The 27747-nt window shown below is 40.6% G+C and overlaps 3 protein-coding genes across 4 annotated transcripts in view; 2 read left to right on the forward strand and 1 right to left on the reverse strand.

The window, feature by feature from the left end:
- The window catches only part of pdgfrb (platelet-derived growth factor receptor, beta polypeptide), a 28966-nt gene extending 26025 nt beyond the window's left edge, over positions 1-2941 (forward strand). Inside the window, exon 23 of the mRNA XM_071458245.1 lies at positions 1284-2941. Within this exon, the coding sequence (XP_071314346.1) occupies positions 1284-1431 (148 nt within the window). The 3' untranslated portion in view covers positions 1432-2941. The remainder of the gene's footprint in view (positions 1-1283) is intronic.
- A 501-nt stretch (positions 2942-3442) lies between these two features.
- Positions 3443-14455, forward strand: LOC139606206 (macrophage colony-stimulating factor 1 receptor 1-like). Of its 2 annotated transcripts, none has more exons than XM_071458247.1 (22): positions 3443-3695; positions 3983-4105; positions 5814-6092; positions 6264-6551; positions 6664-6800; positions 6884-7049; positions 7163-7364; positions 7724-7839; positions 8033-8144; positions 8282-8481; positions 8760-8851; positions 8972-9098; positions 9340-9444; positions 9654-9764; positions 9900-10068; positions 10172-10254; positions 10385-10488; positions 10818-10940; positions 11043-11154; positions 11243-11342; positions 12400-12511; positions 12922-14455. In XM_071458247.1, exons 2-22 carry the CDS (start codon positions 4054-4056, stop codon positions 13066-13068), a joined length of 2937 nt encoding a protein of 978 aa, XP_071314348.1. In that variant the 5' UTR covers positions 3443-3695; positions 3983-4053; the 3' UTR covers positions 13069-14455. The 2 variants fall into 2 exon arrangements, with proteins under 2 accessions (XP_071314348.1, XP_071314347.1); XM_071458246.1 differs by having other exon boundaries at positions 3444-3695; positions 5811-6092.
- A 1996-nt stretch (positions 14456-16451) lies between these two features.
- hmgxb3 (HMG box domain containing 3) lies at positions 16452-27461 on the reverse strand. The gene is made up of 21 exons (XM_071458244.1): positions 27243-27461; positions 26541-26701; positions 26207-26381; positions 25059-25559; positions 24807-24914; positions 24516-24650; positions 24143-24387; positions 23818-23927; positions 23654-23734; positions 23353-23435; positions 23146-23253; positions 22847-22987; positions 22262-22569; positions 21953-22080; positions 20647-20778; positions 20304-20488; positions 19973-20195; positions 19393-19526; positions 18880-18999; positions 18380-18589; positions 16452-18020 (listed from the first exon to the last, which is right to left on the reverse strand). Exons 2-21 carry the CDS (start codon positions 26678-26680, stop codon positions 17430-17432), a joined length of 3858 nt encoding a protein of 1285 aa, XP_071314345.1. The 5' UTR covers positions 26681-26701; positions 27243-27461; the 3' UTR covers positions 16452-17429.
- Positions 27462-27747: the final 286 nt, after the last annotated feature.

Consider the following 27747-nt stretch of genomic DNA (forward strand, 5'->3'; position numbering starts at 1 on the left):
GCAGATGTGTGCCAAATGCTGGGGTTGCAAGAAAGATGAGGATGTATTTACTTAACAAGAGCATTTTTTTCCACCATACACCCACTCATCCAGATGTTGAGCTGGGAGACAATAGCTGTATTATGAAGGCAGACATGGAGAAATGTTTTTATTGCATGTTTTTATATAAATACACAGCCAAGCTAAGTTGGCCTTAAAGACCAAATAAATGTTTGACCACACAAAATCCAGGTATACTCACATAAAAAATGAAAGAGTTGTTTTTTTTCACAAGTCATTATTAACTTGGATTAGGTTTCTGTTTTGTGAGTCATTCAGTTTGACAGTGATAGCTACTTCCAATCGTGTGTTTTGAATTTCAGGAGTGGTGTGAATCTTCTGCCTACGTTCAGATCACAGATTGTACCAATTTAGGTTTGAGGTCTCTGGCCCCCTCGTGAGAGAAAACAGAGAAGAACTGTTCTGGTCCAGGATTGCTGACTCATGTCCATGAAGATCTCATACATCAGCAGCAGCATGAGCTTAAAATCAGCCATGGGCCAGTCAATAACAAGATTATTCAATGAACATCCTTCTAATTTTCTTTAGAAACTGTATGTCTATGGCTGAAACAATTTATCAATTAATCGATTAGTAGATGAACTGAAAATTTTCACAATTTTCTCACAATTTAATGGACCAAAAAATTACTTAGATAATCAACAAAATAAGAAAATTATCAACAATGAAAATAATGCATTAGTTGCAGCTGTATTCATGGCCTTTTGAAGTTAAAACATTTTAGTTTCAGTTGTATAACTTCAAGTAAGTCATCTCAGGATTTCTTTTTAAATTTTATCTAGGATGTTAGGCAGGAAATACAAAGTAAGAACTGCTGCCTCTTGTATTATTGATTACTCAGAAAAAAGATCAATTGATTAAGATCAATTTGGCAGTAATTCAATTTGTCCTATTAATTTAATGCATGAGGCACACAGGGAGTGCTCAGTATTTATCTACACAAGGAGCTGTATTGGACAATACACTTGAAAGTTGTGAAGCATTGAAACTGAGCATTCAATGCAAAATGTGCATCATTTCTTTAAGTGTAATGGAAACAAGTGCCAGAACCACTACTGAGTTAAAAATATAACCTGTGGTTGCTGAAGGGAAGATGTAAAAAAAAAAATGAGTGAAGATGTCAGGATCAGCATTAGTAGATACTGATCATGGTGTGTCAATTTGTGAGTCACACATGACTGAGCACACTGTGTGAAACTGTGTTTTGTTTTTTCTGCTCTCAGCTCTCTGGCTCTGGAGGAGGAGACTGACTCCATGTCTCAGGACACGGCTGACACTCTTCCAGAGGAGGACAGGCTGGAGGAGACCAGTGAGAGGGACGCTCTGCTGGGCGCCTCTGGGACGCCCGAGGTAGAAGACAGCTTCCTGTAGTCACACCACATGTAGGAACCCTGAGAAACCAGAGCCCTTTTTGTTTTTTCCTTTTTTTAAACATGCCTGAAAAAGGGAACATGACTAAACTAGAATGTAGCAAAATGGAGACCGAGAAGGCAATCTTTGTATTTCCACTAAGCACTCTAAAGTTTTGCCCTTCTTTGAGTTTTTGTGTCACACTTAGTACCTCTGGAACCGCATAATTGTTACAAATAATGAGCATGATGCTGTCAGCTAGTCATTTATTGGAAGCTTGCCACAATATGGTACTCTCCTCACACTCCCGTAGATGTGTCCCATTTCCCCATTTTAGATATGTGCTTTACTATTAAGACACATTCAGCCATTTGTCCCTTTTTGGCTCTTACTGTTATATCCCTCGCCCTTTCACAGCTGGGGTAGATTTTTGAAAAGCAGGTGATTTTTTTTGTTTATTATGAACAGTTGGATCAGTTGTAACGATACAAAATGATTAACACAACAATAAAAATATACACACATAAAAAGAAAATGCTGTTCACACAAGAACAATTTCAATATTAATGGGAATTAATAACATCACTTTAGGTCTTACCCTATCATCAGATATGTGGGAAGGTGGGTAATTGAATTCAAACTTTACATTGCATTGTTTTTCCTCGCGTGCGCGTGAGTGCAGCCACATGCAGTCACAGTAGTGTAATATTTTTGTAAGATGTTATTCCCAGGACATGAAATGCAGACAGAATCTACATGCACTGTTTTACTATGAAATTAGCGTTTTTAGTTTTATATGCCATAGAGTCAGAATCTTCCAGCTCTCTTCTTTTTTTTGGGAAATATATGAAATTTTGGGATTATATGAAATGTATATTTCATTTGTGAATTTTGAATAGTGTCTTGAATTTTGAATACTTGTTTTATGTAGGCTTAATTCATAGTTCTGTGCCAGATTTGCACTTTATTTAGAAAAATGTTGATATTCATTATAAATAAAGATACATGTACACTATGTTAGAAGATTACAACTAAGAACTTTGATTTATGACTTAAGTTTGTGGCTGTTAAGTAATTATGACACCCAGTTTCTGTGATGACAGGCGGCTCAAGTGAATATAATAAATACAGCGTATCACTGCCTTAGCACAAGATGGCACACATAAATGCCTTTGTATAGACTGAGATTTATGTCTTGCAGCTATTGTTGCTTGCTGACATGAAGGGCTATTGTACTCAAGGAACCTAGATAGCCATATGTGTACATGTAAAAATGACGCCTTTAGTCTTGTGTTGCATTGTTTAACATTCACTTACACAATGTCTACTTCCATTACATAAACCACCTTTTAAAACACCACACTTTTATTTCCTGTAGCATTTGTTACAATGTTAGTTAGTTGTTAAAATGCACAAAATCACTGTATCACAAGCTATGGTACCAAAGCTCTTCTTAACGTTTACAAATGTATTTTTATATGTGTCATTTTATATGTTGTAAATGTGACAATAAATGTGTATTATCATAGTATTACTGGAAGTGTGAGTCTTTTATGAATCATGTGAAGTCAGTGACTCTCTGTCTACATCAATTTTTCCTCATTGTTTAAACTTCCCAAAAATAAAAAAACTAAACCACAAAAAGTACTTATACTCAAGGTCTCGATAATATAAAGCTAATATAATGTAATAAGCACATTCACTGATTTGTAGCTGGATCTTTTTGAAAAATCTTCCTAGAACTTACTTAAAAGATGTTTCTTTCATGGTGTGGAGTCTTACTCACAGCAAATCCTATGTATTAGAGTGACTTCTCTCATTCTGCATCCTCATATTTTTCTCTGACTCCTCGATCAGATTTCTAAGAGCCCTTTGACTGTCCTTCCCTCTCCCATGAGTCCACGGTTTTCCAGCTAGAAAAGCCTGGCAGCCATGGTTCTACAGTGATGGAGATGATTAGTCTCACCTCCACGGGTGTCTCGGGAGAATTGTGCCTCTCTGTGGCAAATTGGTACTAGCTCATTAATTAGTTGAGCGTGATATGCTGATCCGCCTCCCCCTCACACACACACAGTTCCCTCCACCCTCCACCACTTGCTGTCTGAAAGATTTCATGTTTGCTGTGTGACTTCTGTGGTCGAAGACACTGTAAACAAGCAGAAGGGAGAAGAAGGGCAGAGGCAAACAGAAAGGGAAGAAGGGGCTCTTGTCTCAGCTCTGGATGCTGGAAACGTCAAACCCAGGGACATTATTGTACCCCTCTGTTAAGCTGAAGACAACTGCAGGTGAGTATTTGAAATAAATTAGTGATGCCTCCATAATGCATGACAATGAATCTCTGTTTTCAGATGTAGGGATGTACTAATTCCCTACTTACTTCCTCAAAGTATTTCATACGTTAGTCTGTTTCCTTATTTTAATGTACACAAAAGACAGTAGACTGTGTTTCAGCATAGGTTCATCTTTACAGGCAATGCTGCTCTGACCAATCAGAAAAGAGAAGTTCATTATGGGAATGAGTGATAACACAGCTTCTGCTGTGGTTTTCTTGTTTCTCTCTCCAACACCACAGATCAAAAGAAAAGCGTTTTGTAGCAAACACAGACATCAACCCTCAAACTGCAGGTTTGGAGTTGATCCAGGATGCAGTCCTACCTCACGCTGCTGCTGGGGATTGTGGCCTCTGCTACTCCAGGTAAGGCCCGACAATCAATGACTGTTAAATTTACAGCTGCAGATATTTGTCTTTTTACTCTATTTGTTTTTATTTTTTTTAACAACTACTGTGCATATAAATGAGCAATCCATAATCGTAAATAAAACTGTGGAAGAAAGACAAACACTCCAAAAAAAAAAAAAAAAGGCAAAGCATGAAAAAGTTAAAAAAGTTGGATTATTTTCATAATGATGTAAAATCTCACACTGTGTAGAGTTAAGTAAATGTTGGATTAAAACAAAGCTTAAATAAATCAAATTGCAATAACATACATGACATACATGGCATACATTCTACATGACATATTCAACTGCAGCATAGCTAACCAATTATTTATATAATATCTTCTCAAACCTGAGTTACACTATTGTGTATAAGAGGTTCAAATTTCACATACTTTCACAAACGTGGTCAGTGTGGAGGGGCTGAGAAACAGTGCATGCTTCTCCATCTGAGATCTGACACTTTTGTAATGAGCAGAACAAGTGTCTGCAGTATCATGAGTTGTTTTTTGGGGTCATTATGATACTTTCTTTTGATTCTGAGGTCCACAAGCTGGGCATCAAATTGCAATTTCATGTATTTGTATTTGAACACATGAAAGCATCTGTTGTTTGGTTTAATTACAGCTGAATGCATTAGCTTTGCCTTCTGGTGGATTGCTGTGTGAGGTGTAATTGGGGTCATTTTGAGGTTGGATGAATAGTTCATTTAGACGATTGGAGGGGGGCTTTGGGCGAAAGGCAACTGTTTACTCCGACAGTCAGGATGTTCAGAAAAAATAAATGCTGATCGGTTCCTAGTCTGTCTACATAGTGGTGAATAGGAAAAATGCTGAACATGGAATCTCAGTTCTGCTTCAAGCTCCAAAAGACACTGTACAAACATTTAAATGGAAACTTTTATGATCCTTACTGAAAGTGTAGTTTCAATACTCAATGAGAGAGAAACAATAAGAAAAAGAGAAAGAGAGAAATTAATAGGAAAGGTACTCTCAGTCAGCTCTCAGGGTCAACAACTTTCCAAAAACAGTTTCAACCTCAAACAACCCCTACATCCTGCTGAGTTTCTACAAACTTCCAAATCAACACCGAGCATTCAAAGAGAGCCCTGTTCTTCATCCGTAAATCTTGCTTTGTTATTCCCTCAGGGATGGGGCCTCTTTTTTTTTTTTTTTTTTTTTTAGAAATGTCCCTTTCAAAGATGCCTGTTAGATATTACTCAATTTTCCATGCTTAAAATGCTTGAATGTGGCGTTGAATATGATGGCCTAAGTTAAAATTAAACAGTAACAGATTTCAAACTTTCCATATTTTTAGTTTTTATGCTGCCAGTGTTTAGATAGCAACACTGACAAAAGCAGAAGTGAGAAGGATCGAGAGATGTTATTCTGGTCCAAGTCTTCAATCTGTTTCCTGAATTCATGAGATTACTTCCAACATAAATCTGAATCCTGGAGCAGATGAGACATTTCTGAGTTCTCAGTTATCTTAAAATGATCAAAACAGAAACAACATCCTGAATTTCCAAGGAGCAACAACAAAATAGAGTAAAACTACAGTCTGAGAACTTAAGCAACACAGTCTATTTTGATTGATTTGCTCTAACACTTTTCTTTCTACATTTCCGTTGCCTAAAAAGTCAATAAATTCATTCATTAATTCATATTTTCATTCCTTCTCAGCAGAATGGAGGCGTCCAGTGATCAAATTCAACTCTAAGGTGGTGGGGGGTTCTGAGCTGGTGGTCAGACCTGGAACCCCTCTTGATCTGAGGTGTGAGGGGGACGGTCATGTAAACTGGCTAACCAGGCTTTCCAAACACAGACGCTACGTGTCCAAGGGCAATGGGAATGTCCGCACCTTAAGGGTGGAGCGTCCCTCCGCAGAGTTCACTGGAACGTACAAGTGTTTTTACATTTCCCAGCATCGTGACCTGACCTCCTCAGTGCATGTGTACATAAAAGGTGAGCTCAGATGAATGAGATTTCTACTCTTCTGTTCACAGAAGAGTAGGACAAGCTTCTTAAAGTTGAGTTGTAAGTGTTATACCTCTCTGTGATTGGTTGCTAGATTTCTTTAAAGTAAATTCCACATTATTGTAGTGTTCAATGATCTAATAAATCTCTTTCCTTTAGATCCAAACCGTCTGTTCTGGACCAGCAGCACATCCCTGCGGGTGGTGAAGAAAGAAGGTGAGGACTACCTGCTGCCCTGCCTGCTGACCGACCCAGCAGCCACAGACCTGGGCCTCCGCATGGACAATGGCACCACGGTGCCACCAGGGATGAACTTCACAGTCGACCGGCACCGTGGTATTTTCATCCACAACCTCCACCCCAGCTTTAACGCTGACTATGTCTGCACAGCTAAGGTCAACGGAGTGGAGAGGATCTCCAAGGCATTTTCCATCAATGTCATTCAGAGTGAGACACATTCGGCTGTTGGGACTGCTTAATCGAAACTGTTGTATCTGTTGTATCTGAAGAGATATGTGCATCCAGTTTGACACTCATGTATGATTTCCTCTTGCTCCAGAACTTCGTTTCCCTCCATATGTCTTCTTGGAGACAGATGAATATGTACGCATTGTTGGGGAGGAACTCAAGATTCGCTGCACCACACACAACCCCAACTTCAACTACAATGTCACCTGGAAATACACCACCAAGTCGGTGAGTATGGCGCATTTTTTCAACTTTCCTTAATTAATTGTGGCAGTAATCATGATTTTAACTTTTTTATTTTTTGTCTGCAGCAACCAACCATTGAGGAGAGGGTCCGCTCCAGTGGAGAAAATCGTCTGGACATACAGAGCATACTGACCGTCCCTGCTGTGGACCTCGGAGACACAGGAAATATTTCCTGCATTGGTACCAATGAAGCAGGGGTGAACAGTTCAACCACATACCTGCTGGTTGTAGGTAAGCCACAGAAACAACCACACTTGCCATAACTGATTCTGAAAAGCTTGCAGCATCTGTTAACTGCTGATAAATGACAAACTGAAGGCATGTCTCTGGATTCACCTGAACAGACAAGCCCTACATCAGGCTGTTGCCCCAGCTGTCCCCTAAACTTGCCCACCAGGGTCTTTCGGTCGAGGTGAATGAGGGAGAAGATCTGGAGCTCAGTGTGCTCATCGAAGCGTACCCTCACATTACAGAGCACAGGTGGCACACGCCAACATCTCCCAACACGTCCACCCAGGAGCACAAGTTCATCCGATACAACAACAGGTAAAAGTCTCCAGTGAAAGCTGCTCTTTCACATGCTTATAGCACAGTTTAAATTACAAAAAAAACAATCAAGTGTACTACAGGAAGGGGAAGTTCCTCTGGAAAAATGCTGTCAGTGCATTTTGGGTGAATTTGACAGGGAACACCAAGGTCATAATATTCTCTTAGGTCATGAAACTGTTGCTAGAGGGAAGAGTGGTGTTCTCTTTTTAGTCTCTTGACGAATTCGCCAATGATTCATAGGAAATGTCTGAATTCAAACCACACAATTAGTCACTTCTTTGACTCCGTAGACATTCCTCTTTTTCTCAGTTTAAAGATCCTTTTTGGGGTTTTTTGGTTTGTTTGTTTTTTTATAGATACCATGCAACTCTCCAGCTGAAGAGAATGAACGCACAGGAGCAGGGCCAGTACACCTTTTATGCCAAGAGTGACTTGGCTAATGCATCCATCACGTTCCAAGTCCAAATGTACCGTAAGTGATGTGATTAAACACTAATCAAAACAGTAAAAACATTCATCGTCCTATGACACAATCTTTCTAACAGTTTGATAGAAGGAAAATAAAAGTTTCTTTGAAGATTGTACAGCTCAATAATCTGATCAATCCTTTTGGCAGTTTAACAAAGCTGAGCATGAACTTTTCCCTCATTTTTCTTCACTGGCAGAGAGACCAGTGGCTGTAGTGAGATGGGAAAATGTAACCACACTCACTTGCACCTCATTTGGGTATCCAGCTCCCAGAATCATCTGGTACCAATGTTTTGGGATACGGCCTACGTAAGTATCACCATACACTGAAGCCAGTTAGCAGACACATAACCCATAACACTAAGTGAGGATGTGGGGTTTAAGTACGAACACCCCTGTGATGTTTGGGTCCTGTGTCTAACTGTATATGTGTTACAATGAGGCAGGTGCAATGAAAACACCACTGGGCTGCAGATGGCGATCCCTCTCCAGGCTCCCACAGTCGAGGTCCAGAGGAAGGAGTATGGGGCCGTGGGGGTGGAGAGCGTCCTCACCGTGGGGCCGTCCAGTCAGAGGATGACAGTGGAGTGTGTGGCCTTCAACCTTGTAGGTGTCAGCAGCGACACTTTTGCCATGGAGGTTTCTGGTGAGTATTTGACCGATCACAGTCACTGTAGCTCTCAGTTTGTTATCTTACAGTCACATGGACAGGGGCTCAACCCAAATGTAACATCTGATTTGTAAAATTGTAGTCTCATGGTCAGCTGGTCCCCTTCTTAAACAGTCTAAATCTTTTCTAATCCAGTCTGTTTTAGAAAACTACGACTTCTATAAATTCTACAGAGGCACATCAGAGAACAGCAGCTTACATTACACACAGTCAGTACATAAGAGTTAAATTATGTGTTGATATTGATTGGACAGATCAGCTCTTCACTTCCATTCTGGCTGGGGCAGCAGGAATTCTGACCATCCTCCTCGTGCTACTGATTTTCCTGTTCTACAAATATAAGCAGGTTAGTCTAACAACATATGTAGCTTAACTAGTAAAATACTGGTTAGATGTTCAAATATTTTGAGGAAACATGGGTTTTTTTCTTTGATTTAGTACCATTATGACCTACTTTCGTTTTCAGAAACCCAGGTATGAGATCCGTTGGAAGATCATTGAGGCAAGAGATGGAAACAACTACACCTTCATTGACCCCACTCAGCTGCCTTACAATGAGAAGTGGGAGTTTCCAAGAGACAAGCTGAAGCTAGGTTTGCAGCATTTTATCTTAAACTGACTCAAGTGATCTTAAATGTTCACATTTAGTTCACATTGTGGATCATATGCCATTATTGACTGCATTTAAAAATATTGTTAATTTTAAATTTTTTTATTGAAAGATTACATCATTAGATGCAAACATAATGTTAAAATGGTAATGATGTATCTGATGATACATGAGCGGGTTTTTGTCATACTCATAATGCGCTCTGATATTTTTTCTCTGACCAGGGAAGATCCTTGGTGCAGGAGCTTTTGGAAAGGTCGTTGAGGCCACAGCCTACGGTCTGGGAAAGGAAGACAATGTGTTGCGTGTGGCTGTGAAAATGTTAAAAGGTGAGGCGATCTTCTGAGCCTCGATTTAACAGAGAGATCTTTGTTTATATGACCAAGTCAAAATGACTGGCAAATCTGAAAATGTTCCACATAATGTGAAGAAATTATGCCTGATTAGGGCAGTTGCAAATGTCACTTAACAAAATCATAAAAAAGTTATTCGACAGATCAGATTTAATAATATGACAATCTGTGTTGTGGTTATGTAGCCAGTGCCCATTCAGATGAGAGGGAGGCGCTGATGTCTGAACTGAAGATCCTGAGCCACCTGGGACACCACAAGAACATCGTCAATCTACTGGGAGCCTGCACCTATGGAGGTCAGACAGCATCTTGTATTTATTCTTTATCATGTTTGATGAAATTAGAATATTGTAAAAACAACTAAGTAATTTGCATGCAAACACCGTTTCTCTTTGTTGAAAGGGTCATAACATGGTGTGTTTCCTCATCAGGACCAGTGCTTGTGATCACAGAGTACTGCAGCCTTGGTGACCTCCTCAACTTCCTTCGCCAGAAGGCAGAAACGTTTGTGACCTTTGTTATGAACATTCCCGACATCATGGAGATGGAGAGCTCAAATGACTACAAAAACATCTGCAATCAGAAACAGTTCATTAGAAGGTACATCTCCAAACATGTGCAGTCTCGTGATCGAGGATTAGTGAAAGTCTTTGTTATCTGTTTCTGTTGACGTCCCGCTCTGTGTGTTCTTCCCGTCCAACAGTGACAGTGGGATCTCCAGTGCATCATCGAGCAGTTACATGGAGATGAGGCCAAGCCAGCTGCCAAACGTGGAATCATCTCCGGGTAAAATACTTTCCCACCAAATCCCATTTTATATTCACACAAATTCAGTCAAAATGCAGCATGAAAATTTGCCACTTTACTTCCTGTCCTTGGGTGTTACTAATATTATTTCTCTCTGATTCATGCTTAGACCCTGTGTGTGAGGAGACTGGTGAGTGGCCGCTGGACATTGATGACTTGCTGAGGTTTTCCTTTCAAGTGGCTCAGGGCCTTGACTTTCTGGCTGCCAAAAATGTGAGTGATTTTGCCACTAAAATTAAATTAAATGTGCAAACATATGGAATAGAATACTCTACAGCAGCAGTGGCTGTATAGACCCTAGAAAGCGGGTAATACCCAGATGATGGACATGCATGAAAAGTACCACTTTGTATTGAATATGATAAATGAAGGGTGTGAAATCATTTGTGAGAGAGTTATGAGGGGTATTTCCCATTACGTTGTTCATATTTAATCATTGTCACAGTTTAACAGTGTATTTGATCACAATTCTTCATGCTCCATCTGGAGGACTTTACAACCAAAGACAAACTGAGTGTATATGTGTGTGTGTGTGTTTGCAGTGTATTCACAGAGACGTGGCTGCTAGGAATGTCCTCCTGACCAACCGCAGAGAGGCAAAGATTTGTGACTTTGGCCTGGCACGTGACATCATGAATGACTCCAACTACGTGGTGAAGGGAAATGTAAGCGCTTGAGTACATTAAAGCCAACTTCTACTCATATGACATAAGTCTAATTAAAAATAAAAAATAACACTTTTTGTCCTTTTGACATTGTGTGTGAAGGCACGTCTGCCCGTGAAGTGGATGGCTCCAGAGAGTATTTTTGACTGCGTGTACACTGTCCAGAGCGATGTCTGGTCCTATGGCATCCTCCTGTGGGAGATCTTCTCCTTAGGTCAGAACGCATGCACGTGTCCCCTACATATACTCACATTTACTTCATGATGTTCTCGCTGAAATTACAGTATATTCTTTTCTATTAGGCAAGAGCCCCTATCCCAGCATGGCTGTGGACTCCAGGTTCTACAAGATGGTGAAGCGCGGCTACCAGATGTGCCAACCAGACTTTGCTCCACCTGAAATGTAAGCTCAACACCAGAGCAACACGAAGCCTGGTTGGATGGATCCCTGCTGCTTTTTGCCCACAACATTTTTTAAACACTGTTGTCCAGTAAATGTTAATACTCTATTTCTTATTGCCCAATTATCAGTTGAGTCAGTAGCAATCCTCACCTTTTTCATCAGCTGGTAAAATGTTAGCACTCAACCTATTAAACTGAGATTCAAAATAGTAGTAATGCTGTGGTTATGGTTGCTAACTGCTGAGACCTGCTGCTGAAAGGAAATAACTACTAAATAGTACACAAAATTAAATTGGTATCAGAATCAACAAAGACTGATTTAAAAAAAAAAAATAGTTGATCCTAAGTTGACTTCACCATCAGACAGTTCAAACGGCATGCTTCCCAAATGTTCGTCACAACTGAACAAAGATCCTTTTTTCTTTGCCACGCTATCTAACAGCTGGTGAACTCATGAGGTTCTTCCATTATTCCTGATTTTAATTCGCTTGCTTTGCATTTTCGGCTAACCCCAAACTCAAAATTCAGCAAGCCTAAACTCCAAACTTTACAAACCAACAAGATGAGAAAATAAAGAGAGTGTTTTTCCCAGTATCACAGAGGGCCCTAACATCAGTGTGCTGATTTGATGTGACTGTCACACCACCCGGAATAACTGTGTTGTGGAAACGGAGGGGACTGAATCTGAGTCAGGGCCTAATCATCTGTTGTTCTTTTGTGAGTCAGGCCTCAGTTCTGCCTGTTAGCCACATGATCTCAAAGCTAGGAGGCCATGTAACTGGTATTTCACGGCAGCAAAATGAGACTGGAGGGGCAGGGATTTTTATGAACAAGTCTCTCTTATCAAACTGCGTCACCACGTCTATAAGTCTCTCCTTTTTTCAGTTTTGGCTTTAGTTTTTTCAATTTTACCACAAAAACTCAGCAGTTTTCACTGAAAATCAGGTGCATAGCCTCAGATATAAACCCCTGAAAGTGAATAGCATCAATAACTGTTTTGTCTGGTGAATTTAGCTGAAAGAAATCTGTCTTCTAACTGTGATTTGCTTTTGTTTCAGTTACACAATCATGAAGATGTGCTGGAATCTGGAGCCCACGGAGCGTCCAACGTTCAGCAAGATCAGTCAGATGATAGAGAGACTACTTGGGGACCAACCTGAGCAGGAACAGGTGGGTTAGTGTGGAGCAGGTTATAATGGCTCCAGTCTGGCTTCAACAGAATTATACAAGGAACAAAAGGTGATTCCCCAGCCAAGATGTCCTAAGGAAACCTTGTTTTTGTTTTAATTTAATTCTCCCAAAGAGAAAACAAGTTTAGCTGTGCTGTCAAACCCATTAAATGAATTGGATTGTTTGTGATAAAACCTTGTTTGGGTGTTGTTCCCAAAGTAGATACTCACAATTTTCAGAGTATCATTCTCTGCCACATATTAAACAGGGGACTGATAATGATATTTTAGTTACACAATGCAAGACTTCTTTCACTTTTAACACCATTACATTGAAGCTGGATGAAGGATGAAGCCGATATTTGGCTTTTCTGGCTGAAGTCTAACCATCGTACTGATGCCTCTCCACAGCTAATCTACCAGAATGTGCAGCAGCAGGTCACCGAGGGTGAAGTGTGTGACGAGCCCAAGTGCTGTGACGGCCCCTGTGACCAGTCTTGTGACCATGAGGAAGAGGAGCAGCCTCTGATGAAGACCAACAACTACCAGTTTTGTTGAATGCCCTCGCCACCAATCAATCAATAAACCAACCACTCATCCGCAAGCATCATGGGATAAGCTGTAGTCTGTGGCCAAAGTACCACAGTTTGCTCCAAACGCTGGATGGTTGCAGAGTCGCCTTCACAGCTATTTTTCGCTGTTTGTGTCTGCTCGACAGACAGACGAGCAGCTGCAGCAAGCATGTGACTTGACTCTTTGCAGACCATGACTACAAATTGCCACGTCTCACACCGACTGCAGACATGAAAGGAGGAAACATGTCGACAAACCACACAAACATCCAAAGCTGTATCTTATCTTACGCGTTACTCCCTCACAGACTGTTTATCACCCCTTGTTATGTATTTGAGGTATAATCTGTTGCAATTTATCCAAAGGAGACAAAACCTGTTTGTCCTCTCTTCTCACATGTTCCTAATTATATATTGTACACTATGTTTATTACTATTTTTTATTGAGAGCGAATGTTTCTTGTTTCTTTGGAGATTTTCGTCAGCAGGTTCACTTCCTTTTCATCACTTTATTGCATGTAAGGTTTCTCAGAGGAAGCAACCCGACAGTCACAAACACTGGATCCAAAACTGCGAGAGCTGAGCCACCCAACTTTATGTGGTGCAGACAAGCTAGGTTCTATTCTCTGATCACCTTAACCCAACATCGAAACAGTGCAAGTGTTTCTCCCTGGTTTAAACAGGCTAAATCAACCATGGAGCAGGCAAAGAATGACCATGTTGTTTTCCTCTCTGGGATTTGGTCATAGCTGTGTTTCTTGTGACTCACTTACACTAGCTGTCAATTGGTGGCAACATGTGATTGTTCCACTTCAATGTAATTCATTAACCAGTGTTCAGTGTGATTTAGGAGCAGGGAATACAACGGAACTGAGCAGGGAAATTTGTGGATCCGTGCTGGATCAGGTGAACAATGTTTCATGTCTGACAATGTGAAGGTTTTTTTTTTTTTTTTTTTTTTTTTTTTTTGCATGGCACAACTTAATCTTCTCATCTCCTGTAACTGTTAGGATGTAAGCTTCACCTATGTCTAGATGTACCAGTCAGCCTACACTGCCAACTGTATGAAGATTTTAGAAAAACATATAAGCTATGTGAGAGACTGCAAATTTGTATGACTTCAGGCATTTCAAATGTGCTTGCATCTGAATGGAACACAAATGAGATGTCTAATAATGTATATATCTAATCATGTAAATCAAGAATTATCTTTATTTTCACTGAAATGTTGTAGACAGTCGTACATCAATATTTCATATAGTGTTAAGTGTTGTTTTTTTTTTGTGCAAATGGGACAATCAATGCAAAAGCTGCAAATGTAATCACTGAAAAACTGCAGAGGTGTTGAATAAAGCTTTACCATTGAAACTCTATTGTGATTCTGCTGTAAAGTGTGTATGCTACCGGAACATTATGTACTGTATATGTTAGACATGTGTGCAGATAGAAACCGTGTGGCCTTAATGTTCTTCTCTCCTCACTTCCTACTTTTTACTGGATAATGTCCAATCTGCATTTCCTCTGGAACGTTTCCCACAGTATCTGTCGACATTGCACAACTCTGAAATCTTTGTAGGGAAGTATTCATCCCATTGCAGAGGCTACAGAAAGTCTGAATGCTTTTCCTCCTCTGTCTGGTTTATTTCACCACTCACAGATCCTTGTTTTTACTTTGTGAGGTGACAGACTTCATGAATAACAATTTGAACAACAGCCTTTGCTGTCTCTTCTCAAAATAATTATCTCAGCAGCACCTTTGTTGCTCTGCCAGGGTCCCACTATACTCATTCCTACAGACCCTCTTTCTAACACTCCTGTTACACAGACACCAAAAATGAATTTCTTCACATAACTGTGGCGTGTTTGTGCAAAAAATCTTTTTAGCACATCACAAACAAACATTACTGAGCTTTGTCTTGATGTTTCTCCTCAATAATCTTCTTGTTATGGTTTAAAACATTTTGTTTTTCAGATTATTTCAAGTATATGTAATAAACTTAATCACACTGCTATACAACAAGTGAAAATCCATGTTGTGTAGTTGTGTTTTTTATTTTGGACTGTTAGACTGAGTCAATTCAAGCCAAAGTTCTTCCTCATGTTGAGCAAATGTAAGGAAGCATTAGTAACATGTAAACAAACCGAGGCCAGAGTACTCATTATGAATATGGAGAGCTTTGTAACATTGTAGCCGGTGTAGGTGCGGCCACAGTGACTCATCATATTGCATGCAAAACATTATTCTGTGAAGTCTGAAAAAACAACAACAAAAAAAAACAAAAAAAACGTCTCTTTGAAACTTGAAAGTCCTCAGAGTCCTTCACACACAATTACTGTAAATCCACAATCCTGACATAACTTTGCTTGGGGAAAAACCCACAATTAGAAGTGATGTGGTTATTACAAGAAGTCCAAAAATAAAAAGAAAACACATAAAAATCATGAAATGTGGCAGGAGTTGGTTTTAAGTATGTTTCTACAAATATAAAACACATCAGCCTGAAGAGCTGTAAGGTAGTTGATGACAGTAGGAGAATCATGATGTGATTAACCATTAGCCTTAAGACAGAGTGAACAACGAGCACTCTTGTTAATTAAACAATGTACAGTATGAGCCTCACTTTACTGTGTCAGAGGTTTCTCTTCCTCAAGTTAACATCTGATGCCGAAGAAGCTGCCTGTCCTACTCTTTACACATCCTGGAGCTTTTTCGCTCTGTGGCGCTGAAGATAACCATGATATCCATGACATTTGAGGCCTCTTTTCATATCACATGACTGGTATGGGCATGATAGTAATCTGGTGGGTAGTTTGTATGAAGATATGAGTAAGAAACTGCTTCACAGTTGTTAGGTTTGTAGCCAACATGAGATTGCGTGTTTCACTCCACTGCCTACCACCACTTCTAAAGAGTTATGAAGGCGTATTTGTAGTCTAAGTCCAGTTTCAAGTTGAGTTGAGTTAATCACAGAAATGTTGCTCCTCATATTCTTAAACGTTACTCATAGCCACATGAGCAAGTGCATTAATAGGCAGGAGTAATATATACTATATCAGATCGACTTGATCAACGATTTGTAGTAACTATTAACTTATGACTCAGATTTCTTAACAGTTTTACCACAGTGAAGCTGACCAGATCTCTAAAGTCATTCATTTCTTTATGTTTGTGTTGCATCAGTAGCTTAATTAACAGGACTTCACTGGTCCAGTTATTTCAGTATTTAGACAAAGGTGTGGCTGCTGTATTTTCTTTTGACCCGCAGGTGTCCCTATTGGACACTTGAAGCTTCAGTAAATGAACACACTTCCTGGGCAACCTGAGAGCTCCAAGAAAGCCTTGTTTCTAAAGCACTCCATGCTGGCAGGTCCGCTACATAGCTCCACTTTATTGTCAGTGGCTGACTGATGATTGTTTGACATGAGGAAAGACAACTGATTGCATGCACCCTTGAATGGATCTCCACTGATCCAAAATGAAGCAAAAGGCTACAAGGTCCATCATCACATTATGATACAGTAAAATGAACAGATAAAGTTTTTATCATCACTTTTCAAAAGCAAACATCGATCCAAAAGGCAACAAGTGGCAGGTGAGAGGTAAGAGTGTAAAACACAAAGCAGAAATGTCCTGGACAGAAAAGGGCAATAAATATACTACTATTAATGTTTAAATATTCTTAGGCTTGAAATAGCTGAGTTATTAAAATCATGTTTACATTCTTTCAGTCACAGGAAAGCATTTAGATTTAGGACTCACTTACACTTCTTTTAACCCTTGGCACCATATTGGTAAGAAAAAAAAAACAAACACAAAAGAGTTGCATTTTTCTTCACCATACTGACTTATTCTTACTCTCACACTCACTGTTATAGATGGTTAAAAAATGACTTTGTAACCTGTATTCTGAAATGACACTGTATGTCTCTGTTAGCATCTTCACAGAAACACTACTGACCACTCTGCGGTCTTCTCGTTACCATCAATAAGGTCCACTTCTTCAAAATTCAACCACTTCATCCATACTCAGCACATTTCCTCACATCAGTAAAAGCTGTCAGCACTGCATAACTGATGAAGTGTGCTGCTGCACAGGCTCATCCTCTACTAAAAGGAAAATTCTCTCTATACTTTCTGCTTCCTCAGTTGCTCTTGGGCTGAGCACAGTCTCAGTTTCACACTCTTGGACCCCTCTGGTAGCACTTTCATCTCTCCTCATGGCATCTCCATTTCCCTCATCACCGTCTCTCTTATTTTCTGCACTCATTTCACATGCAGCCATCTTTACATTCAGTCCACACCTCTGCCTGGCTGTTGATTCATCCAGCTCTCCATCCATAAAATTTTTATTCAGGCAGGACAACCTCATATGTCTCCGTCCCTCCCTCTTGTGTCTGTCCCTCACTACCACTTCCTTCTTCTTCCTCTTTCTCCGTGTTGATCTGTGCCACTCCCAACCGGTACAGAGCATCCCTGATCACCACCTCTCCCGGCTGGCAGGCCTTCACCACTTGGTTGATCTGCTGGCTCACGATCTCCCTACTGGTGAGGTAATCTACCAGACGGTTGTACAGGTAGTAATAGGCTGCGTTGCTGAAAACCACAGGTTGCCGCAGTGTACGGCTCACTGAGGAACAGTCCTCTGATTTTTCAGTGGCATCTTTCTCAACTTTGTCTGTGTTTTCTTTCTGTTCTGGCCCCTCACCATCCTGTTCTGTCCCCAGCTCAGCCACCAGACTGACGTAGGGCTCCAGGTCCTTGCAGAGGGACATTGAGTGGTGCTCTGGAGCAGGCGGCTCCGGGGGCTGCTCCGTTGCAGGAGGATGAACCAGCCAGCAGGAAGATGATTTGGTGATGGGGTGGACCTGCTGGTTCTCAGCTACCAAGGAAAGGTCAGCACTGTAGGGCTGGTCTTGTAGCTCAGCACATGACACAAACTGAAGAAGATAATGGAGAGCGACAGACATATTAAAAGCTTAATCTTTGAACCAAATGTAACAAATAGTTAAGACCCACTTAAATAAAAACATTTAAACCTGCTTTTCCTCAAATTGACTTGACATTTTTTTCACACATGGACAAACTTTAGAAGAAAACTAAATATAAAACATTTTTTAAGAAATAAAAAAAATTTTGCAAACACAAAAAAACGTATAATTTTCAATTCAGTAATCCACATCTTTTTAAGAAACCATTTAATCATATCCATGATTTATGTGAATATACCTGTGCATTTTGTCTCATTTTAACCAGCAGAAGTTCCCTAACAGATAAGTGGCTTATAGAAAAGACCTACCTCTGGCCTTTCAAAGGGATCACAGAAGCAGCCTTGGTTCCTGCCCCACATCTGGGATGCTAGCTCAGGATACAGCATGTCTGTACAGAGCGCCACCTGACGGGCACAGTCAGTAACATAGACTGGGGGCCAGTAGCGAGAGGACAGCAGCAGGTCGATGTGATCTCGAGCCGTCTCCCCTCTCACCAAATATTTAGAGCCACACACCACCTGGTCACGAAAATGGGACAGAAGTAGACAATTAGCGCTCAAACCCATTCCAACGTCTTACAGGGGATTATTATGAATACATGGCAAACATATGGGGAATATTTGATTTCTAGGCACATATAACCCGACAGTTTTAGTTTTAGTTTTTCATTCACTTCATGACTACTTTCTGCATTTGGCATTTTAAAATGCTATCTAATCCAAAAAGATTGTCAGTTTGGACTTTTGAATGGACAGATTAACTGATTTGAGTGACTAGTTAAAAAAAATTACAGATCTCCTAGTTTTACCTTGTGGGGGCAGACCTTGGACAGCTTGCCAGCAGTGAGGTGTGGAGGGGGCTGTGGCGCGGTGGAGAGGCCGCTATGAACGAGCGTGTACAGTGAGATCAGAGAAGCCAGCAGCTCATTCTAACAAAGAGGAAGACAGAGAGGACAATCTTATTTAAACAAACTCAAACACAGATTTAATAATGTCAGAGATAAGATTAAATCAAACTCCAAGCAAGTAAACCAACTTGCTGAAATACCCTTGAGCACCTTGACTAAAATACATTCAGCTCTGGAGTACAGGGGAGGGGAGGGGGATTTCCTGTGCTTTAAACCAAGAACTTATCACATGATCAGTATGTCTGAACTAACAGTAACACTCGTATTCCAGCTAGTATTTCACAGTAAACATGTTTACTTCAAGTCATTAACATACAACAGAAAAAACATGTGAGCATGATAAGCACATATGCACAGGCTTCTCTCTCCATCACACAGACACACACAGACACACAGACACACAGACACACCCACCTTAGTGGAGCCCGGGGTGATGTTCGCCCCGCAGCCGTCCAATATTGTTCTGAGCTCATCCTCACTGTGATCCTCGATCTTGTCGAGTCTCAGCTGACCATCGTGAATGAGACGCACCAAAACTGATGGATCACCTGAAACAGATGGTGGAATCCATTCTCGTTAAAGTACATGGTCAACATAATGCCACCAAAACAAATCCTATAATGGTGATGCATTAAAAAAAATCTGAATAGCTACTTCTAGAAATCAATAAAAAAAAATCAGTACTGCATGTGATAATGACTTTGACATAATGCTAACACAGAATTAGTTTAAACTGGAACCCTTGCATGGCATTTGCAAATATTAAACTACTACTATCTACACATAATAAACAAACCATATGATTGTTCTGAAATTAGTTATCTTTCCACTTGTTTCTCTATGAAGCTATGAATGACAGGTAACATGTCAGAGGTAGAATCGCTTATCCCTCTTGTTTCTCACTTTCAAAAAAATGTTCATGATTGAAAACTCAACAGTCACAGGATTAGTGCATATAAAAGCAGAGAGTTCAAAAGACTCTTTGTGAATGTACCTGAGGGCTGCTGTGCGTGTGACAAGGCTTTGTCTTTCTCTGTGTTGATAACAGTGGGACTCCTCATCAGAGGGGGGATGAAGGGGGCAATGATGGAAGCATCCACACGAGTGATGGGGATGTCAGTCGGGAAAGCCGCCTGCTCTATAGCCTCACTCTCCATGGTCAGCCAGAAGTCATCCACATGTACCTCATCTGAGACTGAAATCTCAGGCCAGGTGAACTATGGAGACAATGTGGTTCAGGGAAATGCAAGATGTTGTCACTGCTAAAGCTCTATAGCTCTAACAATGGGATTAATTTTGCAACAGTTCTGCAATTGATCTGTCACCTCCACATTCTTGAGCTCCAACGCGTTGTTTGTGTGTCGTTGTACAATCTCCAGCTTGGGAGCAACACCACAAATGCCGCAGATCATATCGTTGTAATCCCGCACTGTGAGACACTCAAAGGCCCAGTAGCCGCTCAGGAGAAGCTCTTGAATTTGAGATAACTCCTCTGGACTCAGTGCATGGACTGATGCAAAATAGGAACACACAGTGAGATTTGTAGAAAACATGCAGGGATATACAGAGGGAACAAAGTGCAGAAAATAAGAAGTGACTCTCAAAATCCCATAAAAAATGAAAGACATTTGCAGAATTCATGTGTGTAGAGTGTAATCCAGAATTTACCAGGGTGATTAGGGTTGTGGTCCAGTATAGTCCTGGCTGCCTGAGAGGGGGCTTGGCCCAGTCTGATGTTCACCCTGATCTTCAGAAACAGGTCAATACTCACCAGCAGTTTGTTCCCGATGTTGAATAAACCTACCAAATAAATAAATAAATCAACATTTCAATTCTCAGAGAAAGCAGGCTATACCACATTAGAAAAAAAACATTGTCAGGAGACACTGTTTAGACACACTTGATACACTGTGACAGAACATTGCTGCCACCATGAACACACAAGAAAAATATTGTTGTTTAACCGTGATCTCCTGCTACGGTGGCCTTTAAGGACAGAGAACATACAAGCACAAATATTAAGGGAAACCATGCCCCAAATACCAAAACCTATACAAACAGATCAATTTGACATTTATGGAGATTGAGAACCCCTCTGTCTGTTGAGACTGGTGGTCATCTCAGCAGCCTGCAGTGCAGCTCCAGATATTACCATACCATATACAATAAATACATGTTTTATTGAACGGTTTAACGACAACACCACCTCTTCAATAAAAGCGAATATAGACAGTGTGGTACATATTCAATTTAGCTTTATTTTTTGAAATTATGCATTAAGGATTGGATAACAGGAGTATCTTTTACTAGATTATGGAGACATCCTTATTGAAAAGAGGGAGAGATTCTGTAAAAACACTGGAGATAAATGATGATAATCACAGTTTTGTATCATAATTACTTTTTTTTGCATTTTTATATCAAAATGTGCTACAACGCTGTGTCTGAAATATTTCCTTGGCACATGAAGCAGCTAGATATTAGAATAGACTAGGTATCTTAATCTTAAAATGAAAATGCTTTGGCTGGTATTCGTTAATGTTCTCCCAAAACATGTAAAATATTTTCCCCATAGATGAGTTTGAGAAGGTAAAGGAGAGAATGTGTACTGCAAGAAAAAGGTACCATCATAGTTGTAGCTTTCTCCAAACAGCAAAATACCAGTGTAATTCCACAAAAGTCTAATCAGAAACATCTTTTAAATTGTGTCTGATGTGCAAACGATCACCCTAAACAAAGGCAGAAGTTTCCACCCTGGAAGGAATTTTTGAAAATTGTGAAATGGCAGTCACACCCAGAAGTCTACCCACAATCTAATTTGCTTTGTTTGAGGTATTCTGTGTGAGCAAATGCACAGAGATGAGACAACGGGCAGTTTACCAACAGTAAGAGAAATCTGCCAGGCTTCAGTGATTGACGCCCAAGAAAAACATAGAAATACAACATACAAGTTGTTGTTAGTGCTGCTGTTTACCTGGATGCAGGTCAGTGAAGCTGTGCAGAGCCAGACACTGAACGTTGAGACACACCTTGAGCTGGAGAGAAGCTGTCTGCATCAGGGCCTCGGTAAGCAGCCAGCAGTCCTCCTGTCCTGCAACAGTACTACAATGTACAAGCGCACGCGCGCGCACACACACACACACACACACACACACACACACACACACACACGTAAGAGTGTACATTCGCCAACCAACAGAACCCAACAAAAACGCTGGGCTATCTCCTGTCATCCAACACATCAAAATGTCTCATTATTTTCATCCCACTCACATCCTCTCACCTCTGACCTCCCTTGAAGAGAGGGTAGTTACACAGGCCACAGTGAGTGGCTGCTGATTCAAAGTACTGAGGCCAGCCAGACTCAACCATCGTCTCTGTCCCTGCGCTGTCTTCGTGCTCCTGGTCACCTGGTTGAACCAAGATGATCTGGAGGCTATTGAGCTCTTGGATGAGGTTTAATGTTTCCTGAAGCTCAGTCTCATTTTCAGGAATCTGCAGGGAATGGCGCAGTAGCTGCAGTGTATTTTGCCGCTGAATGTCCTTCTGAGCAGGACTCAGGGCCTGGTACGGATCCAGCAGCGTCTCAGACTGAGAATGGAAAAACAAAAGCCATAAGAGCAATTTGTCCACATCCATTTGTCCAAATTATATGAAAGAAAGTTAAGATGTTAGCTTTAATAACAATTAAAGTGATTCATTGCTACAGCAAAGATTAAAGATGGGACGAAGGGAATGTTTGTATATACAGGCTTTTTCTTGTGTTTCTACAAGACTTAATTAACTCCTGCAATAATTGGAGATACTACTCGAAACTAATCTTACAGTATCCGCACTTCAGAAAACTCTGGTGGACATAAGCTTTCACCTTTGCTCCCTTGTTATTCTTTTGGGTGAGCTCACAGCCACATTTAGGGCACACTGCAGGTTTGTGTCTGTTCTTATACATATAGTCACAGGACAGGTTTTTACAGCGACCCCTGCCTCGTGCTGTGGACAGTCCCAAGTCCTGAGAGAATAAAGAAGAGCAAGAATTAAAAGTAAATCAAGAAACAAGGGACATTCAGAGACAAAATTACATTCCACAAAAGGAACATTGAGTGTAATCTAATAGAAAAAGAAAATTTACAGCAGGCTAAATTGCACAAGGAATAGTTGTATACTGACAAAGTTAGAGACAGTGTGCTGTTTGAAAGGCACGACTGACAGGATATTCACTCTCCTGTCAGTCAGTGAAGACACAGGCTGGCTTCCATCTGCTGAGACAGAGGAATCCTATGGAAAGACATGCAGAGAGTCAGGAAACTAGATTAAATCTGCAGCTTTACTGTTTTCTGTTTGTGTGCATGTCAACATGCTTCAGTGTGTAATAACCTGCTTGGCTGAGGTGGTCGTGACCGTCTGGCCGAGCTGCTTTAAAGTGCTGGGTTTGAGACCTGAGAAACTTTCTCGGGGCACTGTGTTTAGAAAAAAAACCACATCAGCCGAGAGCAGAGGCCTCAGAATGAACAGATACTTATTCAGACATCTCACTTCCTCAATGTGTAATGAAGATAGTCTATACATGCCAAGAATAAACACTGAATGAATATAAAATAGAGCTGTATGTAAACTGACATGAAAGATTGTATTCATTACAGTATATTTAGAAATAAAATCAAATGTTGCACAGTACCGGTTGACGATTTGTGGTTGTTTGCAGTCTGAGATTTTCCTTTGTTAGGTGGGACAGTTATGATCTGAAACAAGGCACGGCCTAGAAACACAAACACACGTGTTAACATCTTATTTTAACACGGACAACAAAACATTTCCTTTGTGTTGCATGTTTTCTCTCACCTGTACTGTAATAGGCAGGGAGGATGGGTCTGACAGGCCTCTTTTGAACAGTGGCACTACTTTTGTCTTGACCTTGGACTGTGGCACTTTTAGGACTGGCTTTCAATTGTCTACTCATACACAGAGGGAAAGTATGTAGGGTAAGATAAAACTATTCTCACAACTTGAAATAGAAACAGCAGCTATAATAACACAACAAAGTGTCAATATAATCATATTCAGTTTTATCTTTTCAGGCTTACAAAAGGTCTTTGTCCCACACTTTTATTACAGTCCACTTGGTAAATATGTCTAAGTACATGTTGATATATTAATGGATGCTCACCTTGTTTGTTCCTGTGGCTTGGTGCTGCTGCCCTCTAGTGTCATTCCAGCTGGAACTGCACGCTGCTTTCTGGAGCGCCACTGAACTCGCCCGTCTTTTTTGCTCCCAGTGGTATTTGTTTTACTGACATCAGCATTCCCTTCCTGAGCAGGAAGCTGTGTGGGTTGGCAGCTTTCATTAGGCTTAGTTTCAGCTTTCTGTGGAAACTGCTTTGATGCTCCTTCTTTCTCTTGTGCCTTCTTTGCCTAATATATAAAAGCAAGCAAAGTTGATTGACTTCAACCACAGGTCAAAACTGGAGCCCAAATAACTGTACTAATCATAAAAGTTTAAACATCTCTAACAATCTGTCCAGATATTGCCCGACACTTACAGCAGGTATCCATTTTCCACCCAAAAGGCTCCCACATTCAGGGCACGTTGGTGGCTTATGGCGAGTGACATACACAAACGAACACCCAGGATTCAGACACCTCCCTCGACCTCTCCTGGTGTATGTTTTCACAGACTGCAGAGAAGAGGAAAACAAGTTCATATCTCTCAACTGTTATAACAGAACCCACTAATCACATTTTTCAAATACAGACGATGATATTTGAACAGGCTATAATTGCCAGTTTCAGTGTTGACATTTCGAAGCTGAATGAATGCCATGGGTGTTTACCATTTTATATGAAGGTTTGGCACTTTGTTCTACACTGGCTCCAACAGAGACCATCATCACTGGGCCAACAGAGCTGACACCTGCCAAAGACTTGGGCTCCAGCAAGTTCTGAGGTGAGGGAGAAATCATTTCACTGCATTAGTAACAACACTGTTTTATGATCAAAATAGTGAGCTACATAGATTTTAAACTACTGAATGATAAATGAAGCATTTACTTTAATACAGTAGTAGAAGGATATTTGTGTCCCACCTGTGAGGGTATGATGGCAACCACCTGTGTCGTTTCCCCCTGTATTTGCTGCACCATCATCCTGCCATAACCACTGCCAGCAGTTTTTGACTCATTTCCTTTCAGTGTGACCCCATTTGCTGTGATGTCAGCAGAGCCCTGGACATCTGTGGAGTCTGGGACTTTGGATGAGACAGAGGAGGAAGAGGAGGATGGGATTCCTTGGACGGCAGTGGGACGAGACACTACTGCAGTTTCCTCTGCTATCTCTTCAACAACAATGGGCTGCTCGGAAAGTTCCACCTCACCGGCCAACCCTAGAGCTGTGAGCTGAGGATCTTGGGTATTGGAGACTGAGGGCAAGCCTCCTTCAGTCAGAGGCTCCAGGGACTCCATGCTCACCCCTGACTGAGAGCCTCCTGGCTGGTGATTTGAAGGGCTGCCTTTGGACAAGAGGAAATAGCTGGCTCTGGGGAGAATCTTGCGGAAGCCTGGCAGGTCTTTGGAAGGGCTGAATGAGGACTGAGGGAAATACAAGATTAGCATGATGCTTCATGGAGTAGTGTTGACACAGATAAAAGCAGATAAAGCAGCTTTAGTAGCAGGCAAATGTATTGACTACAAATGAAATCCTCACTATTCTACATGCTCTGCGATGCATAATCATAAAGAAGGACTCAGCAGCCTAAGCCAAAACAGCACTCTATCATCCACAAACACTTAAAAGACAATTGGCTTGGGCTGACTGCTCAGCAACACCATTTTTTTACTACTGCATGCTCTACATGTTGACATGTTTTGTCAGAATATATATTACTATCACAGAAATTATAAAAGGTTTTGAAGAAAAAGAAAATTTCTATAAATCCTGGCTTTGTTCACTTTTATTTATTGTAGATGATTATTTTGTACTTTTTCAATTAGTGATCAATGATATTTAAATCCATCAATGTCAACTGTGTTAACTTCTTTTGGCACCAACTATGATGATGAGTGTTTACATGACCAATGTATGTATTTTGAATTAATTATAACAAACTTCAAAATCAATTTACTTTGATTTTAGTGGTTAGACAAGAAAGTTTTAGTCTGAGGATTTGTGAAATAAAAGGCTCCACATATGCTCAGATGCAGTGGTTTATCAGTATGAAAAAGTTGGTGTGGCTTACTGTATCTATGCCCTCCTTCTCAGACTTGGCCTTCTCCAGATAGTAGGCTTTCTCAGCCACACTGAGCCTTTTCCAACTCTCACTGATTCGCTTGTTGATCTCTGACTGTGGCAGATTAGGTATTTCCTGCTGCATAATCTGGTGAACATCAAAGTAGTATAGCAGGTAGGCAGACCTAAAACAGACAGATTCCACATTTGCAATCAGTGCATGACAATGAGAGAAATTTCAGATTTTTTTTAGAGGATCAGTCCCTGTTTAAGACAGAGCTGTACTTACTGCTATAATAATTTAACAGTTGTGTGTGAAAGTCCTTTGGGCTCTATGCAATTACCTAGGCTTCTTAGGTTTTTCAACAGAGTCTTCTTGAGCTTTGTTCTTCCTCTTTTTTGGGGTGGTCACCTCCATTTGGTTGTAGCAGCTCTCCACCTCCTCGGTGACCTTCACCACCTCATACACCTCCACTTTCTCCATAATTTCCAAAGATGGGGCCAACTTGAAAGAAGTATAAATATAAGATTAGTTTGTTGGTCATGTTTGAACCTTCATGAGGGCAGACTTTATTGCAGGTGTGTTATATCATAGTGCAGTAGTTTTGGCTAAACGCAGTATCACCAAATACTATGCATTTAACACCCAAATTTGAAAACCAGAGTTTCACCAGCTGTGCATGACTGGCCGGCATGGCCGATGAAAGCACTGGATTTGTGAAGCTTATTATAGCGGTGGATAGCTACATCACAGCTGATGAGAGACAAGTAGAGACACTATATCTGATAAAAGCTGCTGCAAGTCGGACAGTGTGACTGCAGGCCGGTACTTCGTGCAGAGGGAATACAGCGCTGCAATGTCTTAGTCGAGATAAAGTATAATGGAAACTTGTCATGCACAGGGATCTTAGAGAGACCGCTAAAGCGCTAACACGTTAAAAACACTGGTCCTTTCCTGCTTTAAAAGTAGGTTTAATGGCGTGTGTTTATACTGCCTGTACAGTCACCGAGTTATCCAATGAAATGCCTTCTTGTTGAAGCCTTACCTACGATGGCCCCAGGCTCAACAAACTGCTCTGAACAACCTTTACAAGTCGCCGAAAAAGTCAGGCATTGTGCCGACGGTAATTACAGCCGAAATGTGTCTATGCTTAATATTATTTCAGAGGTTAACGATGCATTTATATCTGTAAAGTAATTTCGTTTCTCGTCGTCCTGTAAAAAAAAAAAAAATGGCGGTTTGTTGCTATGGTCTTCAACCAATGAAATGCCGAAATGAACAAGAACGGGCCAATCACAGAGGACGTATTTGACACGTGAAAATAAGGCGTGCGTCCTATAGACCTTCAGAGTACATATTGTGGCCACAAGCAGGCTTATTTATTTATTTATTTATTTATTTATTTATTTATTTATTTATTTATTCGTTCCTTCATACACAAAATGGTGTATGAATAATTAATAAGTGGTATGAGCTCTGTGGTTTTGTGGCATGGAGACCATAAATACAAATGAAATTCTGCATAAACTTTATTTGACTATATCTATATT

This window comes from Trachinotus anak, unplaced genomic scaffold, assembly GCF_046630095.1.
Source record: "Trachinotus anak isolate AG129_WGS33_773 ecotype Australia unplaced genomic scaffold, CSIRO_AGI_Tana_v1 ptg000021l, whole genome shotgun sequence".
NCBI classification, from domain to species: Eukaryota; Metazoa; Chordata; class Actinopteri; order Carangiformes; family Carangidae; genus Trachinotus; species Trachinotus anak.

Bases quoted from the DNA above. Each gene is read 5' to 3' on its own strand.
- LOC139606206 (XM_071458246.1), top strand. From the start codon at position 4,054: ATGCAGTCCTACCTCACGCTGCTGCTGGGGATTGTGGCCTCTGCTACT. The intron at 6,552-6,663 runs GTGAGACACATT...CTCTTGCTCCAG, and splicing joins TTCCATCAATGTCATTCAGA to AACTTCGTTTCCCTCCATAT. The intron at 9,765-9,899 runs GTCAGACAGCAT...TTTCCTCATCAG, and splicing joins GGGAGCCTGCACCTATGGAG to GACCAGTGCTTGTGATCACA.
- hmgxb3 (XM_071458244.1), bottom strand. From the start codon at position 26,680: ATGGAGAAAGTGGAGGTGTATGAGGTGGTGAAGGTCACCGAGGAGGTG. The intron at 24,388-24,515 runs GTAAGTGTCGGG...TTTATATATTAG, and splicing joins GTGGAAAATGGATACCTGCT to GCAAAGAAGGCACAAGAGAA. The intron at 22,570-22,846 runs GTGAAAGCTTAT...TTCCATTCTCAG, and splicing joins AGAATAACAAGGGAGCAAAG to TCTGAGACGCTGCTGGATCC.